The 20,737-nt window shown below is 41.6% G+C and overlaps 1 protein-coding gene across 2 annotated transcripts in view; it reads left to right on the forward strand.

Moving 5' to 3' along the window:
* Positions 1–14,747: 14,747 nt before the first annotated feature.
* FAF2 (Fas associated factor family member 2) overlaps positions 14,748–20,737 on the forward strand; it is an 81,276-nt gene continuing 75,286 nt past the window's right edge. Inside the window, exon 1 of one of the 2 annotated variants that reach the window (XR_005781606.1) lies at positions 14,748–14,871. Coding sequence is in view for 1 of the 2 variants with exons in the window: in XM_040445787.1 (XP_040301721.1) it covers positions 14,809–14,871 (63 nt within the window). In the remaining variant the exon portion in view is untranslated. The remainder of the gene's footprint in view (positions 14,872–20,737) is intronic. The other variant, XM_040445787.1, reaches the window with a different exon arrangement.

The raw sequence follows: 20,737 nt of genomic DNA on the forward strand, positions 1-20,737 counted from the left end.
ACGCGGGGCTCGAACTCACGGATCGCGAGATGGTGACCTGAGCTGAAGTCGGACGCTTAACCGACTGAGCCACCCAGGCGCCCCTCTTTTTTTTTTTAAATAAATATTTTTTAAGTTTATTTATTCTGAGAGAGAGAGGGAGCATGGGAGAGGCAGAGAAAGAAGGAGAGAGAGAATCCCAAGCAGGCTCCGCACTGTCAGTGTGGAGCCTGATGCGGAGCTTGAACTCATGAACTGTGAGATCGTGACCTAAGCTAAAATCAAGAGTTGTATGTTTAACCAATTGAGCCATCCAGGCATCCCTAGAAATGGCTTATTCTTTTTTTTTTTTAATGTTTATTTATTTTTGAGAGAGAGACAGAGTGTGAGTGGGGGAGGAGCAGAGAGAGAGGGAGACACAGAATCCGAAGCTGACTCCAGGCTCTGAGCTGTCAGCCTAGAGCCCAATGCAGGGCTCGAACTCACAAACCACGAGATCATGACCTGAGCTGAAGTCAGACGCTTACTGACTGAGCCACCCAGGCACCCCTAGAAATGGCTTATTCTTAAGCCTAGAACATTTTGTTGTGCCAGAAAGTAAGAAAGATGATGAGGAGATAAAAACCAGGAGCCAGCTTGAAGGGGCTCCCACTGATCCAATCTTGGACCATTTGAGCACTAAAAGAAATAATGATAGCAAAGTATCACAGTCCATGGGATAAAATAAGAGTCTGTGAACCCATGTAGACTGAAACAAACAAACGTTTTCTTTGTAGTAGAAAGCCAACTAATAAATGTATAAGGAATGACAATGCTAGGAAATTATCATTTGGCAACTATCACAATACCTGAATCATGCAAAAATCGATAGATGCTATAATGAACGAATAGGTGAAAGTTTGAGAAGTGACATATAATTTACATAGTTTTTTTAAAAATATTTTTTAATGTTTATTTATTTTTGAGAGACAGACTGCAAGTGGGGGAGGAGCAGAGAGAGAGGGAGACACAGAATTCAAAGTGGACCCCAGGCTCTGAGCTGGCAGCACAGAGCACGACGCGGGGCTCAAACCCACAGAATGCGAGATCATGACCTGAAGTCAGTTGCTTAACTGACTGAGCCACCCAGGCGCCTCTGGACTGTTTTCTTATTGGTGACCTATAAAACTTGAACAAGTGGATATCATATAGAAAAAAATGAACTTCAATCCTCATCTCACGTTGCACACGTAAACTATCTTGAAATGGATCGTAGACTCAAACATGAATGCTAAAACTGTCAAACTGCAGGTGCATCTCACAAACTTAGATATATGTATTTTAATTGAAATATTTTAATTTTAATTTAAGTGAAAGTAAGTTTTAATTTCCATGATGAATTTTTCTTTGACTTAGTCATTTAGAAGTGTGTTGTTTAATTTACAAATATTTGAGAGCTTTACAGTGCATATATTTTACATAATTTTAATAATTTGAGGTTTTATGAGGCTTGTTTTATGACCCAGCATAGAGTCTATCATGTGTGCTTTAAAAAAATATGTATTCTGCACTTTTGAGGTGCAGTATTTTATATTATTTAAGTCAAGGTGGTGGGTAGTGTTTGTCTTCTGTATCCCTACTGATTTGCTTTATAGTTGTTCTATTGATTACTGAGAGAGAAGGAATGGCCAATGTTAATTGTGGATTTGTCTTTTCCTCCTTTCAGTTCTACCAATTTTTGCTTTCTCAGTATTTTGAGACTGTTACTAGGTACATATACAGTTCGGATTGTAAGATCTTCTCGTAAATTTAATCCTTTACTGTGATGATAAGATCTTTCTTGTTGTTGGTAATACTCCTTATTCTGAAATCTGTTTGGTCTGATATTTTTTTTTTAATTTTTTTTTTGAACGTTTATTTATTTTTGGGACAGAGAGAGACAGAGCATGAACGGGGGAGGGGCAGAGAGAGAGGGAGACACAGAATCGGAAACAGGCTCCAGGCTCCGAGCCATCAGCCCAGAGCCCGACGCGGGGCTCGAACTGGCGGACCGCGAGATCGTGACCTGGCTGAAGTCGGACACTTAACCGACTGCGCCACCCAGGCGCCCCTGTTTGGTCTGATATTAATATAGCCATTCCAGCTTGCTTATGATCAGTGCTTGCCTGGTATCTTTCGCCATCCATTAAATGTGACTTTATGTTTAAAGTGATTTTCCCTTTCTGGCTCGCTGAAGCCTCCCCCAACTGTGTTTTGGCACTCTGCTCTAGATCTGGTTGAGTTTTTCCAACTTTATCCTCACTTCTCCTGGGAAGCAATGACCACCAGGAGTTGTCTGGTCACCCCGGAGAGGGAAGGAGGAAGGTGGAGAGCTGTGAATTAGTGCAAACCTGTAGAGCACCTGCAGAGATGAGGCAAAGGTGGAAGGACTAGGTGAACATGGATTCACTGGTTTAAATGGCTTGGCTACCTGGCAAAGGCACCTTGGAGTCCACAGTCTCCCACGCACTCACAGTCGTGCCTAACAATTGGAAAATGAGCCTGACCCTAAATCCAGAAACAAAGCTGTGTTCAGTACCCAGGGCAATAGGCCAACTTGGCTGGCTAGCTGCCAGAGAGCAGTAGTTCACCTCTTTGAATAAACCCTTAGCAGAAATGTGGGTTGATTTTGTCCGACTTAGATCTTGGAATTCAGTTTTGAAATGAGGCACCTTCACTCTTTTCTTTTCCAATTATATACTTAGTGCCCTGTAAATTGGGCCCAAGTTGCCAGGCTTCAAATCAGCGTGAGGGGGTGGCTCAGTCAGTTAAGTGTCCGACGCTTGGTTTCAGCCCAGGTCATGATCTCGAGGTTTCCTGAGTTTGAGCCCTGCGTAGGGTTCTGTGCTAGCAGCACAGAGCCTGCTTGGGATTCTCTCTCTCTGCCCCTGCCCCACTCAGGCTGTTTTGGTCTCTCTCAAAATTTTAAAAAATTTTAACAATATTAATATCACAAATACCCCACGAAGCCTTGAGATCATGACCTGAGCTTAAATCAAGAGTTGGATGCTTAACCAACTCAGACACCCAGGCGCCCCAGCAATGTTTTGTATTTTTCATTGTACAAGTCTTTCACTTTCTTGGTTAAGTTAATTCCCAGGTATTTTATTCTTTTTGATGCTATTATAAGTGGAACTGTTTTCTTAATTTCTTTTTCAGATTGTTCATTGTTAGTGTAAAGAAATACAACTGAAACTTGTGTGTTGACTTTGTATCCTGCTACTTTGTTGAATTCATTTATTAGTTCTAACAGTGTGTGTGTGTGTGTGTGTGTGTGTGTGTGTAACTTTAGGGTTTTTTACATATAAGATCACATCATCACAAGCAGATTGGTATTTAGCTAAAGATTCAAGGCCAACTTCTCTGCATATTTCTGGAATACTTTCTCTACCTATCTCCCTCCTTTCCAGTACTGTGCCCTATAAATCCTAGCTACTTCAACCTCCCCAAACTCTTATCTCTGTCCCCTTGACTCTTGAGACCAACGGGCTCTGTTTGAGTTCCCCTTTCCTACTCAGCAGTTTAGAAATTCCTTTAGGCAGAAAGTGTGAAAATCATAGGGCTTAACTTGTTTGTTTCTCATCTTCCAGGGATCACAGTTCTGTGCTCTCTTGTCAATATCTAAAAACAATGCTAGCACATATTTTGTCCAGTTTTTAAGTTATTTACAGTGGGAGAGTAATTTTGAATCCTAATACTCCTTCATGGTCAGTGTAGAAAAGTAGACATCTCTTAAGTCTTTTTTTTTTTTAAAGAAAAAAACAAATGTGTCCATAGAGGATTAATATCATTGCTTATTAAAGGAAGAGTTAATTGTCATTAGAGGATGTGCTTCTGTGGGAGTTAATGGAGTTGCTGAAACTAGACAGAGACATTTTTTTGAGCAAAGTTTTCTTCTCCAAAGGGGTTAGTGGAAGACTTTCTGGTTGACAACGAAACACACATTCCCAAAGATGGAGAGAGCATTCTGAGATCCTGGCACCCTTGGTGCATCCTGGCTGGTGCTAGATGGGGCACAGGATCCCAGGGGGGCAGAGAAGGTGAATTTCTCCACCACAGTTGCTGATCTTGGAATTTCACAATTTTCCTATGGCATCTGTCTTTGTTTCTGAATTGTCTGTTTCTGCCTAGAAAATTCAGGCCCTCAAAGGCCACATGAAGGCTGCAGGGATGTCCAACTAAAGCATCTGCCTGTGCTGGAACTCTCTCCTTATACCTGAGCACTGAGTTGACATTTTCTTCTCTAAGATTTGCAACTGCCTTTCTTATTCTCCTGACTTTCAGCTTCTTTACTGCCCCCAAATATAGTCCCATTTCAACTGAGGTCAATTTCCACTCCTCCCAACCGAGGGACCATATGGCAATATCCAGAGACCTTTCTTATTGTCACAACTTGCATAGTTGCTACTAACATCATGGGTAGAAGCCAGGAATGTGCTAGACATCTTACAATGCACAGAACAGCCTTCACAAAAATAGAATTATCCAACTTAAAATGTCACTAATGCCCAAGTTGAAACCCTGATTTAGAGGCTTGATCAGATTCGCCATGAATTTTTTTTTAAGGCTATTTCATATATAATGTTGGGAAATTCACTTGCATCATGTCATGTTTAGTTGCCCTTAGTGACATTAAAATTGGGGCGCCTGGGTGGCTCAGTCGGTTAAGTGTCCGACTTCGTCTCAGGCCATGAGCTCACAGTTTGTGGGTTCGAGCCCCACGTCGGGCCCTGTGCTGACATCTCAGAGCCTGGAGCCTGCTTCAGATTCTGTGTCTCTCCATCTCTCGGCCCCTCCCCTGCTCATGATCTGTGTCTCTCTCTCTCTCTCTCTCAATAACAAATAAACGTTAAAAAAAAATTGATCAGGGGCGCCTGGGTGGCGCAGTCGGTTAAGCGTCCGACTTCAGCCAGGTCACGATCTCGCGGTCCGTGAGTTCGAGCCCCGCGTCGGGCTCTGGGCTGATGGCTCAGAGCCTGGAGCCTGTTTCCGATTCTGTGTCTCCCTCTCTCTCTGCCCCTCCCCTGTTCATGCTCTGTCTCTCTCTGTCCCAAAAATAAATAAATGTTGAAAAAAAAAATTAAAAAAAAAAAATTGATCAGCAGATTTAGGTGTTGTCAGCCTGATCCATCAATAATAAAGTTCCAGATCAGCTTTTCACCCCAGGTTTTAGCAACCTTTGTGATCTTCATCTAAGTCAATTATTTTATTTGAGGTTTAAAAATTGTGGCAGTCTTATTTCTCTCAGTATCTCTGTACTAGCTGGAAAATTTTTATTAAGTTTTTATTTTAATTCCAATGTAGTTAACATACAGCGTTGGATTAGTTTCACGTGTGTAATCTAGTGATTCAACAATTCCATACCTCACCCAGTGCTCATCATGATGGGTACACTCTTTAAACCCTGTCGTCTCTTTTACCCATCCCCCCAGCCACCTCCCCTCTGGTAACCATCCATTTCTTCTCTATAGTTGAGAGTCTATTTCTTGGTTTGTCTCTCCCGCTCTCTCTTTTTTCCCTTTGCTCGTTTGTTTTGTTTCTTAAATTCCACATAGGAGTGGAATCATGTGGTGTCTTTCTCTGACTGACTTATTTTGCTTAGCATTACACTGTCTAGATGCATCCATGTCATTGCACATGACAAGATTTCACTCTTTTTTTATAGCTGTGTAATATTCCATTTTATGACTGAGTATATATATGCATATATAATGGCATATATATATGCCACATCTTCTTTATCCATTCATCTGCCGATGGACACTTGGGCTGCTTCCATAATTTGGCTATTGTAAATAATGCTGCTATAAACATAGGGGTGTATGTATCACTTTGAATTAATGTTTTTGTATTTTGAAGGTAGATACCCAGCAGTGTGATTACTGGGTTTACACATGTGAAGTTTAGTGCATGTCAGTTATACCTAAATAAAGGTATGTACTTAAAAAGTATAATGCCTACAATGAATTGAAGCATATTGAATATGTATAAATATAGGGGTTCATTATGATACCAAAAAAAACCCACAACAAAAAACAACCCAACAACAGCAGCAACTGGATTGTAGGATAGTTTTATTTTTAACTTTTTGAGGAAACTGCATACTATTTTCCACAGCGGATGCACCAGGTTGGATTCCCACCAACAGTGCAAGAGAGTTCTTTTTTCTCCACATTCTCACCAACACTTGTATTTCTTGTTGGTGTGTATTTTTTTTTAATTTTAGCTATTATGACAGGTGTAAGGTGGAAATTTTCACCTGGAAAATTTTGTCATTAGCTGGAAATTTTTAAAGAACTTTCACTCATTATCAGTTTGGTTACCTAGAGGTAGAGTTCATAGAGGACAAGTAAATGCTTGATTACTTCTCTTAATTGCCAGCTTTCAGGAAAAAAAATGAGTTGATATGCTGACAGTCTCCAAAAGTGATTAATGAGCTATTTGGTTGTGAGTTGCTGTTGTTGTTGGGTTGGTTGCTTATTTTTGGGGGGGAGGGATCACAATGAACTCCTGTATTTATAGATATTTGATGTGTTCCAACTTATTGTAGGCATTATACTTTTTAAGTAGATACCTTTATTTAGGTATGATTGACATTCAATAAACTTCACATATGTAAAGTTTCCAAGTTGATAAATTTTGACATGTGTGTTCATTTAAGAAACTCTCAAGACAATAAAGATAATAAACATATCTGATACCTGGACTTTTTGATGCTTAAATTTTCCCATCTTTGGGCCCTTGTAATAATTTGATACCTTCTTTGCTTTTTGGTACAGCAAGGTATTCCTGGCTCATTCTGTAAATTTCCTGTCCCAGACTTGAATCAGTCATTTCTTCAAAGGGTTCTACAAACTTCTAGTGGGAAATGATATGCAGAAACCATTGTCTGGGCCAGTCAGTAGTTAAGTACTTCTTATAGATCTCTTTGGTCAACAGAACTAGGAAATACATTTTCTTTTTTTAAAGAGAAAAATGCATTGTGTTCTTACTAATATATTTTTTTTAAGATTTTATGTATTTAATTTAATTTAATTTTTTTTTTGAGAGAGAGAGAGAGAGAGGGAGGGAGAGGGGCAGAAGGAAAGAAAGAAAGAGAATCTTAGGCAGGCTCCATACTCAGCACGGAGCCCAATGTGGGGCTCAATCCCACGATCTTGGGATCATGACCTGAGCTGAAATCAAGAACTGGATGTTCAAACAACTGAGCTAGCCAGGTGCCCCTAAAGATTTTATTTTTTTATTTTTTTTAAGTGTATTTATTTATTTTGAGAAAGAGAGAGAGAGTACAGGGGAGAGGTGGAGAGAGAGAGAGAGAGAGAGAGAGAGAGAATTTCAAGCAGGCTCTTCACTGTCAGTGCAGAGCCCGATGTGGGGCTCGAACTCATGAACGACAAGATCATGACCTGAGCCAAAATCAAGATTTAGATGCTTAACTGACTGAGCCACCCAGGTACTTCTGAAGATTTTATTTATTTATTTAAAAAAAAAATTTTTTTTCAACGTTTATTTATTTTTGGGACAGAGAGAGACAGAGCATGAACGGGGGAGGGGCAGAGAGAGAGGGAGACACAGAATCTGAAGCAGGCTCCAGGCTCTGAGCCATCAGCCCAGAGCCTGACGCGGGGCTCGAACCCACGGACCGCGAGATCGTGACCTGACCAAAGTCGGACGCTCAACCGACTGCGCCACCCAGGCGCCCCTGAAGATTTTATTTTTAAGTAATCTCTGCACCCAATGTGCTCAAACCCACAACTCTGAGATCAAGAGTCACACACTCTACCTACTGAGCCATTCCAGGCACCCCAAATAATTTCGAATTCTTTTAATCTCTTCTAATTTAGATGTATTTTCCCTTTCACTGAAAAATCTTTTAAATAATAACATCAATATTATTACTGAGGGGTGCCTCGCTATCTCATTTGGTAGAGCATGCAGTTCTTGATCTTAGGGTTGTGAGTTTGAGCCCCATGCTGGGTGTGGAGATTACTTAAAAAAATAAAATCTTAAAAAATATATTATTATCGACACTATAATTACTGAGTATCATTTAAGGTTTCTTCACTATTCTTTCTGTTCTTAGAACCCAACCTATAAGGAATATATAGGCAAATTACTGTGATTTAAATTCACTTGAAATTGTTCTTTTCTCTGTAGTTGAGCCACCAACTTGATACACAGTCTCATAGCCCAGGTTGCATAGAAAACATGGCCTCCCTGAATCAAAAGCTTACTTGTTTGTACTTTACCAGGCACTGCAATCCCAGGGAACACGGCATGACAGAACAGGGGAGTGGGGCAGGGAAAGATGGAGGGCAAATACAAGGGCCTGGCTGCTGCTTGGTAGCAAGTGTGTTGTTCCATTCATGGGGTTTGTCCTCAGAGAAAGCATATGAACGATTGCGTCTCAGAATAGCTCAACATAGGGCAGGAAATGGGCCTTAAAATTTTTTTTTATTCTTTCTTTATTTTTGAGAGAGAGAGGAACAGCGAGACAGAGTGCAAGTGGGGGAGGAACAGAGAGAGAGGGAGACACAGAATCCAAAGCAGGATCCAGATTCTGAGCTGTTAGCGCAGAGCCTGACGCGGGGCTTGAACTCATGAACCGCAAGATCATGACCTGAGCTGAAGTTGGACGCTTAACCAACTGAGCCACCCAGGCTCCCCGGAAATGGGCTTTTATTTGGTGGATCCCATATCTTATTTGTCAGGGTTTTGCTCCATTCCTTTGCACTTCTGAGTTATGCATGTATGGGCATTGTGCTGGCCTATGGTGTTTCATGCTTCACTAGGAATAGGCAGGCTTTGGATAGGAGGCAGGATGCTTGTGGTGCATGTGTGGGGTGAGGTGCCGTGGGATTGTGTCTGAGTAAGATGGTCACCAGGGTGTTGGCTAGATAGAATCCACATAGTGTTGGTCACCACAGAAGTGGCTAAAGAGAAACAAAAGGCCAAGAGCCTTGGAGATAGATGAGAGTTCAAAGTTCTGAGGTAAAACCTATGAAGTTCGACACAGTAACCCTCCTTGTACCGGTCAGTGCTGCTCCTTCCCCTCATCATGTCCAGTCCCATACTATAATATGGGTTCTCTGCCATTGTGGGGACAAAATGCCTTCACTCCTTCCAAGACGGTGCAAATCCAAGCACTTACAAAAGTCCCTCTTTTACAGCCAGAGTCTCTGTAAAGACTGAAGGCAAGTACGTTAGGGAGATAAGCTACAGTTCTCTGAAGCTGCAGCTGGTCTCAAGCCTGTAAGTGATAATCATAGCATCTTTTTCCTCCATTACTCATTCTAGATTCCCTCACTCTTGGCTTATACTTCAGCTGGCCGGATTGCTCTCCAGTGGACTCAACCCAGACTTTCATTTCTGAAGGGTCTGAGCCGTTAGGTGCCTTTCCCTTGTCAAGTTGTAGCTGTTACAATTGCCTACTTTCTATTATCAGTGGGTATGGAAGTACCTACCATGAGATGTTCTAGTGAATCCCCTGGGCACTGGACATACTCCTCCTGCCTCCATTGTGTGTAACAGCAACACTGGCCCCTCATTGTAATCAGAGGCGTTACCTGGCCAGTATGGTAGCTCCACCATCTCTAAGTTCACAGCCATCAGGACCCCAAGTGTCCAGATGGTAACTGCAGCACCCGGTTCAGTGGAACCCACACTCTGTCCTCTGAGAAACATGCTCCTCCTTTCTGAATCAGAGCCTAAGATTGTGGGGACAATTTAAATGCATCTGGGTTATTTAAACCATCTGTAAATAGGTGTCCTGCTTTTCCTCCCTTTCCCATTCTGCCAACTGAGGTGTTGTTTGAACTCATTTGCAGTTCACAAATCATGTAATTTTTTATGGGCATGGGGCTTTAAAATGAGCAATAAAATATCTCTGCTTTAAAGATCACCTGTCATCAGCACTCTTTTCCCCCATCACCCAAAACTGATGTGGTCCTTCTTGTATCTTTTGATTTGAGATGCTCTAATTAAAGATCACCCCTCTATATCCTACAGGTGGCAGCTTAATTTCCCATTTAGTTTCCATGGCTTTACTCTCATAAACCTCCCACCCCCACCCCAGTCCATTAGGCCCTGCTCTAAGGATGTGGCCTGGGCCAAATATTTACAGACCCTGTACTTCGTGCCCAGCACAGTTCTCATCACTGAGGACTGATTGGTGGCTGAAGCCAACTTGGCCTCTGTTATCCTCACGGAACACAGAGTAGGGAAATACAAAAATAAACAGGTAAACAAGATAACAGCATCTAGTGATAAGTGATTTGAAGAAAACATAATATGTTTAGGTCTTCATTGAGGATATAGCACACATGTACTGAGATCTAAATGTCAAAAGGGGCCAGCCATATAAGGACCCAAGGAGAGTGTTCCAGGCAGAGGGCACTGCAAATGCAAAGTCCCTGAGGTATAAATGAGAATAATGAAGTGGAGGTTTGAAAGTAATGAGTTCCCAGTAATGAGGTCAGAGAACCAGTAGGGGCCAGTTGGGTAGGGCCTTGTAGGCTACATTAAGGAGTTTGGATTCCATTCCAAGGACAATGGGAAGCCAATAGCAGGTTTTGAGTTGGGTAATGTTAGGATCTGATTTAGTTTTTAAAAAAGATTTTCTGGCAACTGTGATGAGACTGAATTGGAGAGGGATAAGAGTAAAATCAAGGAGACCAGTTACTAGGTAATTACAGTGACCCAGGTGAGAGATAAGATGGGGACCTATGTCATTGATGCAGTCTACCACCAACTACATACTTTTGGGTCTCTGTCACTTTCTACTTGATATTGCAGTTAATTTCTTGCTAGACTAGGAGATTACTGATGTCAGGTCATCCCAAGAACTAACAACTGTAAGACAGTAACAAACACATGTTGAATCAATCTACAGTGCTAACTTCTGCAAAGAACTTCAGCGTTGACAAAAGCCTTTCCTTATTTTTTTAATTTTTTATTAATTTATTTTGTAGGCTTTACACCCAAAGTGGAGCCCAACATGGAGGTTGAACTCATGACCCCAAGATCAAGACCAGAGGTGATATCAAGAGACAGATGCTTACGTGACTAAGCCACTTGGGTGCCTTGGCAAAGCCTTTTCTTAATCCATTATTCTATCCCATCCTCTTGTCAAGTATGCAAGGTAGATATGATTAGGTCATAGACTTTACATGTCCCCTTTGAATTAATCCTTGCCATGACCTGATGAGGTAAGGACTATTTGTTTACAGCTGAGAGATAAGCAAACTGAGGTTTAGGGAGGTTAACTTGCCAAAGTCACACAGTTAATGGTGGCATCAGTTTGTACTCAGGCCTCCCTGAAGAGCACGAGATGTGCTTGGTGACTTATGTAAGCCAAAACTTTGCCTTCAAGCCTGATTTGTTTTGTCAGTCCAAATACTCCTAGTAGAAGCCTGGGAGCAGGTTTTACCTTTCTCATTAATTTGGTGGTGCAGGAGGCCAAACAAACAAAAAACTGTTGCTGACATCAATGGTCTGCTTTACTCAGCAATCAAGATGCTGTGTCCCCAACTGATAGAAAATATGTTATGTTCCAGGCACTCAGAAATTGAAGGCTTGTTCTAGGATTTCCATGACTTGGCAGGACAGATTTTGTCCTTTATCAGGAACAAAATGGTAAGGCATAAACAAAGCCCTATTATTAGTATTAGAGAAACAAATATATTCATTAAATTCTCTAAAATAGCTCTCAGTCACAAATCCTAGTATGTTATAGGCATAGAACTGGGATTCAAAGACCTATCACACCCATACACACACACACACATGCCTACACACACACATCCTTCCCAAGAGTGATGAAATTTGTTTACTTTACCAATAAACTGTGTGTTCTTAGAGGGCAGCAGCCACGCCCTCTTTATCATTGTAGCATCCAGTCCAGAGTCTGGCTCAGAATAAGCACTCAATAAATATTTGTTGGGTGAATTCCTAAAAATCTGTAGACTAATATAATTAATAAATCTATTAAAAAGATTTCTAGAATGTTCTAAAACTTCACTATCCAATACAGTAGTCACTATCCACATGTGGCAACTGAATACTTGAAACGTGACCAGTGCAAATAGAGATGTGGGGTTAGTGTAAAATCCACATCAGATTTTGCAGACTTAATACAAAAAAAAAAAAAAAAGAATATTTTGCATGTACTGGCTTAAATACATTACTAAAAATAATTTCACTTGTGTTAAATATGGCTAATAAACTATTTCAAATTACACATGTGGCTCACATTATATTTTGATTGGACAGCACTGCTCTAAAAGAATAAAGTTCAGGGGGAAAAACTGTTCTTAAAGGAGAGGACAAGCCATTAATTAATTACACTTTCCATACTTTTCCCCTTGAACTTATCAAAAAAATCTTAGGTTTCTTCCAAGGCCACGTTCTCCCATGGCAAACGGAGACCATCAGGATTCTATCTAGGTCAGAGGGGCAGAATGGCAGTTCATAGGCTGGAATGTGGCTTGCAATTATAGTTGACATGGTAGTTTTCTTAAAATCTGAGTAAGTTATTACCTTTTTAAAATGGGGAGATTTCATATGCAGCTCCAAATTTGTAGGTGCTCTTTTAAAATTTTTTTTTTGAACGTTTATTTATTTATTTTTGGGACAGAGAGAGACAGAGCATGAACGGGGGAGGGGCAGAGAGAGAGGGAGACACAGAATCGGAAACAGGCTTCAGGCTCTGAGCCATCAGCCCAGAGCCTGATGGCCTGACGCGGGGCTCGAACTCCCGGACCGCGAGATCGTGACCTGGCTGAAGTCGGACGCTTAAGCGACTGCGCCCTGTAGGTGCTCTTTTAAAAATGGTAAGCTATGGGGCGCCTGGGTGGCGCAGTCGCTCAAGCCCCTACCTAGTTGGGTGTAGAGCTTACCTAAAAAAATAAAATAAAGGTATTACCTATAAAAAGAAATGGCAAGTTCTAGCAATACTGGCCTTACATGGAAACCATCAGCTACAACTAAAAAGCAGAAACCACCTTAGGACAGGGAATGGACTCTCCAGCTTGCCATATTGTATTCCCTACACTGAGGCAAATTCTTACTGGTGGAGTTAAAAAAAAAAAAGTAAACTATTTCTTGTAACCATGTCTTAATTCAAAGAAAACAGAAAGGTAGATCAAGAAATGTATGTATATATATATGTGTGTGTGTGTGTGTGTGTGTGTGTGTGTATATATATATATATATATATATATATATATATGGGTTTTTTTTTTAAAGAAGTGAAGAACATTCAATGGTGTTTAATATAACTACAAAGTTTGTCTGTTGAAGGACTATATTTTAAGTCAGAATTTCGCAACAACTCTGGAGAGTGTATGATTTTGCAATCCCTCATCTGGTCTGGCTGGATCCAACATTATAGGAGATGTTGAATAATACCAGGTCTCCTTTGAGCTTTGGGTTGATGTCAAGTCACATCTGTCTGTTTCCAAATTTACCCTAAAGGTCTGAGAAAAATTCCAAGGTATTATTAGGCAGTTTGTGTAGACCTGGTTAAGACCTACAAGATACAGGTTTGAAAGAAGTAGATAGAGCCCTTCTGTCCCTTAAAGTACTCCTCACAGAACTTCAGCTTTGAAAACACCTCCTGTCCTGTCTTGCCTGATCAACTCTGAGAAGTGTGTAGGCACGGGATTCCACAGTGAGGTAGAGTGACTTCCTAGGCACACAGGTAGTCTGTGGAAAAGCATACACCAGACCCAGACCCCTCTGCCTTCTGGAGGCCTTCTGGAGGGTGAACAGAGGCAGATGGCAGGAGGAAAAAGGTGGAAATGAGAGAGAGAGGCCTAAAGAGAGGTGGCGGTTTGAAGGGGCAAGGAAAGTGAAGAGGAAGTCAGATATTGGAGAGTAGAAATAAGACAGTGGAAAGGGTGAGGGACGGCCTCCAAGGAGAATGAGCTGAGGCGCTATGTCAGTGGCTTTGGGAGAACCTCATTCCACCAATGGCAGAATGGAGCCCAGAAGGGAGGTGGTTTGCCCAAGGACGTCCAGCACTTTGCCAGGTGGGCCCTAGATCCCGAGCTCAAGTATCCCGATCCCAGTCCAGGATCTTCCCTCTGTTCATCACAGGGAAGACAGGCCAGTGGGCCTGAGACAGGTAGCAGAGTCGCCATCTGGTTGGCGATAGCGCCATTAACAAAGACCCAGGTAGCCAAATCCAAACAATCCTAGGAAGCGAATTTGAAGCCACGATTTTCACGTGGCTGAGGCTTTTCCCAACTTCCAGCTCAAGTCGGCTTCAGAAAATACCCAACCACTCTATTCCAGAGACTTTTGGAATCTCCCGAGAGATGTTCAGGAGCTTTTGGAAATGTAAAGGAAGCAATCAGACATCAAACAGCCGATACTTCCGAACGGCACAATCTCCTAAAAAATATTCAGGAATATTGGAGACTGTGGGAAGATGGTTAAGAAGCAGGCGAAATCGGCCAACTGGCGTTCGGTAATTTCCGCAGCTTCTCGAGGAGCACTCGGTACCTCTCGGCTCTTCGCGATCTATTCAGAAGTCTTTGGGTCTCCGTTTGGCAGGTCTGTTCGCCGCCTAAATCGTAAGGGCGACTGGTACCGACAGTCCCTCGGCAATTTCCGGAAGCGTTCGGTATTGGCCCGAGAGTGGCGCCCTCTGACGGCAGGAACTGTCACCACGGGTACCCTCACGCTGCGCCAGTAGGCGCAGGCGCAGTTGCGCGCCGGCGGCCCGTTCAGAGCGGACGTGGTTGCTACTGAGGTCACTTCCGGCGGGTGACGGTGCGGACGGGTCAGAAGCGTAGAGGCGGCGGCAAAATGGCGGCGCCTGAGGAGCGGGATCTAACCCAGGAGCAGACAGAGAAGCTGCTGCAGTTTCAGGTAGCAGCGAGTACTCGGTGCAGCACATGCCGCCACGGGCTGGGGAATGGGCCCCTAGAGGAGCCCAGAAACCTCCTCAGATTGGGCCCGAGATTCTTCTCAGACCAGCGGCGGCCCCCTCCCCCCAGACGCCAACTGCCCTGCTGCTCCCGGCCCCGAACCTCTGTCGGTCCCCGGCCTTCCAGCCAGGGCTGCGGCCCTCTCCTCTCCCTTCAGCGGGTCAGCTTCCCTGGTTTCCCTTAGCGGCACCTGTCCTCAACTATCTTTCCCAGTCCGGCTACCCGTCGGACCTTCTCCGCCCATCGACTCTAGATCTACCGAGATGCTTAATCCCCACCAAGGAGTTGGCCTCGTTTCGGGTCTCTGGAAAACCTACCAGCATCCCATGCTATTTCTGCAAATATTTATTGATGGCCTCTTGGGTGCCTGGTCCTGTACTGGGCGCTCTGGTGGGGGAGGGGGCAGACCTGGCCCCCGTGCCCTAAAGGTGTGGGAGGACACCACGTAAGGAAACAATGCAACATTGTAAGTGTCATCAGTGGCTTCTGACTTGGTTTATTACCCTGGGCTTATTCCTGGACTCCGGTTATTGACTGTGCTTGAGGTGGGTGGTAATTTGCAGAAATCTGCCTCCTTTTAGTGGTTGTCGTGTTAAGAACTTTTGGCACTAAGCACTTGTCTCTGACCTGGAGAATCTGGGTGGGTACCCACCAGGGTGGGTAACCTTGTCTCTTTATTACCATTATAATGGATATCAGTTTCCTTGTTTCTAAAATACTTCTCTTAAAAATGTCTACCCCCTACGGATGTTGTGGAGATCAAATGAGTTTATGGATATATGAAGGGCTTTGTAAGCTGAAATGTTGCTAAATGGTACTGCTCCTATTAATCATTATTTAACTTAGGATAGAATTAAAGTTAGTGGTACACTTATTCCCGAATAGAAAATGGGTTAAACATTCATTAATTCAGCAATATTTACCAAGAACCTTAGTGCTTATGCACAGCTAGTTCAAATACCATTTATTGAGTACTCATGATGTTGTAAGTACTGTGCTAAACATGCATAGCATGCATGATCTCATTTAAGACAACAACGCTGTGAGATTCATGGTGTTAACAATCCCTGTATCGCAGATGAGCCATGGGGTTTAAGAAGTAACATACTTCAGTTACACAGCCAGTAAGTGGTGGTGTCAGATTTAAAGCCAGATCCCTCTTTCCAAAACCGTTTCTGATCTCTTGTGTGCTGTACCACCTGTGTACAGCCGAGAGTGGAATGCAAATGCTGTGATAGTAAGTCTTTTAAAAAAAAAAATTACTACTTTTTTGTAATTTCTTTGATTAGATTTCACTATAATTAATTTTGAAGTGGGTTTTCTTTAAGTTGAGCAGTGGGTTGGAAGTGTATAATGGAAAACTATTGTAGAAATAGTTGACATTTGGGGCGCCTGGGTGGCTTGGTCGGTTAAGCGTCCGACTTCGGCTCAGGTCATGATCTCACGGTCTGTGAGTTCTAGCCCCGCGTCCGGCTCTGTGCTGACAGCTCAGAGCCTGGAGCCTGTTTCAGATTCTGTGTCTCCCTCTCTCTCTGCTCCTCCCCTGTTCATGCTCTGTCTCTCTCTGTCTCAAAAATAAATAAACGTTAAAAAAAAATTAAAAAAAAAAAAGAAATAGTTGACATTTGATTGGAGATTTGAGTAAAGAAATTGAGGACAATATAAATTAGAATGAGTAAACATCAGACAACCAGCTTCCTCTTCCTAGTAGAGGGTAGGAAGGTAACCATGTAACTTATCCCTTACAACGCTTTAGGGGTAAGCTCCCGGATTAAGTGTTATGAGGTGATTTGAGTTATATGTCATGATGTACTTAGTCTCATAGTGGCAAGACATGAATGTGTGGTAGTATTTCTGAGGTAAAGTACATAGGTACCTCCATTTTGTCTTCATTGGACATTTAAATCAGTAAGAGGTGAGTAGTAGATTAAAGCTACATTAAAATTGCTTTATGAGGGGTCCCTGACTGGCCCAGTCAGTAGAGCCTGCAATTCCTGATCTCAGGGTCATGAGTTCAAGCCCCATGTTGGGTGTAGAACTTACTTAAAAAAAAAAAAAAGATTGCTTTATGAAATTGGATTTACTAAGGCAAATGCATTTTGCATTTATGTGTTCCTTAAACAGTTCCTGGATCAGGTTCATCATTCAATTGCCATTAAACATTCTTTGAAACTTAACTAGGTGCCAAGCATTATACTAGGTATTTAACATACCTTAACTTTTTAAAATCTCTTAATAACTTTGTAAGGAATTAACCCCCATTCGTTTTGTAAATGGAAATTTAGCAATTCATACCTGTTACCACCTTTTGTATAACCTATTGGAGGAGCTGTGTGTGTGTGTATATATACACATATACACACTCACATATACATATACATATACATATACATATACATATACATATATATATATACACATACATGAACAATGAGTATCCTGCAGTATATTAGTGCTCATAGTGCAATATGGTATAAACAAAGTGCTGTGGGAATTAGGGGAAGGTTAGGAACATTGATGGAGGTGGGAGGGAGAGAAGAGAGGAGGATGACTTAGTAGTTAAGCATTTTTTGTATTTATTATGCCTTAGGCATGGTGCGAGATAGTTTATAACTATTGTGCTTAATTCTTGTAAAGTGCCATAGATGATATGGCTGCTCCTCGGTGAGGAAACACATCTATTGAAGTATTTGCTTAAGTTCATTAAGCTATTAAATAGTGGAGATGGAATTAGAAATCTAATTGGTCTGGGTCTGGACTTCAAGGCTGGGCTCTTTCCACTGTACTTTGCTAATTTTGAAGGAGGAATAGAATTTCAACAGGTGGTAGGCAGAAAGATGCTCAAAGCTGAGGAAATTGAGCAATGCATGAAGATGGAATAGTGTGGAGTGTTGCTGTGATGGATTTAGAAATCTGGAAGTGAAAAAAAAGATTGGAAAGGTGAATTAGAGCCAGATTTTGAAGGCCTTTCAAAGCTGTGCAGAATTAAATTTTAATCTGTATACATAGGGAGCCATCACAGGTTTTTTCAACTAGAGAATGGGCTAATACTAGGTTTCAGGTTTGCTTCACTAACAGTATGGAGCGTGTGCTTGGAATATCCATAGGAGTTAGGACAGAAAAGGGTGGTACTGCTGGGAACTAGTTCTCAGTATGTTGTTTCATTTGATATATTGAAATTAGCAAAAGTAAAATATTTTAGAAATCTTAGGTTTCCTCTATTTCACTTTTTTTGTGACATGTGTTTTGACTGAACTCCCTAGGGTGTATTTATCATCCTTCTCAGTCTGTTTGATGTTTTCTTAGATTTTTCTAGTTATCCTTTTCTCCTGTTTATTTTGGAGCCAATTGACTATGAATAAAGCACACATTTGTTTCAAGCTGTTCCAAATGGAAGAGAATAGGTTTTAAGAAGAGTTAATGCAGGGGCACTTGCGTGGCTTGTTCGGTTAAGCGCTTCGGCTCAGGTCATGATCTCATGGTTCGTGAGTTCGAGCCCAACGTCGGGCTCTGTGCTGACAGCTTGGAGCCTGGAGACTGCTTCAGATTCTGCTCATGCTCTGTGTGTGTGTGTGTCTCTCTCTCTCTCAAAAATAAAATAAACATTAAATTTTTTTTTTTTTTTTTTTTTTTTTTTTTAGTAAGAGTTAATGCAGGTATGGGTAAGGTTACTGGTATTGAAATCCACTTCCCTAAATTTCCAAATATAACAGACTCCTCTAGTGCCTTGGTTTACTGCTTCTAGGTTGCTGTTTGAACACCTGGAGAAAGATGACCTGGACAGATTCCAAATATAACAGACTCCTCTAGTGCCTTGGTTTACTGCTTCTAGGTTGCTGTTTGAACACCTGGAGAAAGATGACCTGGACAGAGAAGGGATTAAAGGAGCTATATGCATGGCCAGTGGAAGAAGAAATTATCCTTTTCTGCTTTTGTACAGGAATAAGAAATTTCTGTCCTTTTAAATGAATATTAGGGTTGATCTTTGTTCTTTTAAATTATAGAAAGTTAAGCCTGAACTCTGGGCTGTAGAATCAAGCTTATAATTCATTTTGAAAATCTCTCGTTGGCTTCATCTTACTCTTTATTACCTAAAGGAAAAAGAGTAATATGATGCTCTTTGTTCATGTATTTTTAAAAAATCATAGAGTGAGCTATTTGAACTTTTTGCCAGGAAATTTGGTATTGTAGGAAAGCCATGAGCTTGGAAACTTGGGCAAACCTGAACTAGCTGTTCAGTTTAGCTTCTAATGAGTTCTGTGACCTAGGGCATGTTCCTACTTTTTTAAATCTTTCCTCATCTATAAAATAGGGATACTGTTCCCCAATTCACGTTGATTTTTGTTTTTTACTTTAAAAAAATCTCCCAAATAGTGCATACTTTTTGCAAGTCAGCAATGTAAAATTGTTTAAAAGGGTAATTAAATCTCATCTCATTCCCCCTCCTCATTCCCAGTTTGTTGTGTGTCTTTGTATACTTTTTCTTCTCCATATACAGATATACATGCTTAATGTATACGCTAACTTACCCTTGACTGTTTAGTTGGAACAGATGGCTTCCATTTCCTAACATGTTCTCTGTAATATGTCCCAAGTATTTCTGCTTTCATCAGTTGAGTTGTACTCTTAACAGTTGTGTTTGCTTCCGTACCATTGTGTGCTGGTTATATTTGTCATAAAAATATACAGAAACCAATAAAATATCAGTGCAAGAGTTTTTATCTGAAAACTTTACCTGACAATTAAATGCTTTGGGGAAGGTCTATAGGGTCAAGTTGCTGAAAAACAGCTGTTCATTTAGGTGAGGGCAAAACAGGTATACAGATAACTCTGGGAAAAATCACTGAGATTCAGTATTGTGCCCTTTCTGCTTGGCAAGTGTTTGGAGTTCTTGCACTCCAAGAAATTAAATCTGTGTCTATGGATATGATTTATGCTAGAAAGGCTCCAAAGAATGCCAGTGGACCCATTTCCCTTTTTTGTTTTTAAACGTTTATTTTTGAGAGATAGAGACAGAACACGAGCAGGGGAGGGGCAGAGAGAGAGGGAGACACAGAATCTGAAGCAGGTTCTAGGCTCTGAGCTGTCAGCACAGAGCCGGATGTGGGGCTTGAATCCACAAACTGTGAGATCATGACCTGAGCCGAATTGGACGCTTAACCGACTGAGCCACCCTTAAGTGACCTATTCTCGTTGGTTAAGAGAGTCTGTTGTCTTTGTCTTAATAGAGGTAGGATCGTATTATAATTTTGAAAGTCAGTACAGCATAGTAGGTTGTCATGAAGACTGGCTGTGAAGTAAGACAATCTGAATTTGAATCCTGCTTCTCCAGGTATTAGCTTTGTGATCTTGGGCAAATTACTTAACCTTTCTGCCTTAGTTTCCTTGTCTATGCCCTTACTGTATTACCTCATAGGGGTTATTTCAGTAATTAAATGTTAATAGATCTAAAGCAAATATTAAGCACTTGAATGTTAAACATTATTAAGGTTAATACTTTGTGGGTTTAAAAAAAATTTTTTTTAAATGTCTTTATTTTTGAGACAGAGCATGAGCAGGGGAGGGGCAGAGAGAGGGGGAAACACAGAGTCTGAAGCAGGCTCCAGGCTCTGAGCTGTCAGCACAGAGCCCGATGTGGGGCTCGAACTCACAGAGTGTGACATCATGACCTGAGCTAAATTCGGACGCCCAACCCACTGAGCCACCCAGGCGCCCCTATACTTTGTTGGTTTTAAAACATTGGGGGACAGTCAGGTTGGTTTCATACAACTAACGCTATAGTGAATATCCTTGTATATAAAATTCTC

The sequence above is a fragment of the Herpailurus yagouaroundi genome, unplaced genomic scaffold (genome assembly GCF_014898765.1).
Source record: "Herpailurus yagouaroundi ecotype Mexico unplaced genomic scaffold, PumYag 29, whole genome shotgun sequence".
In the NCBI taxonomy this organism is placed as follows: domain Eukaryota; kingdom Metazoa; phylum Chordata; class Mammalia; order Carnivora; family Felidae; genus Herpailurus; species Herpailurus yagouaroundi.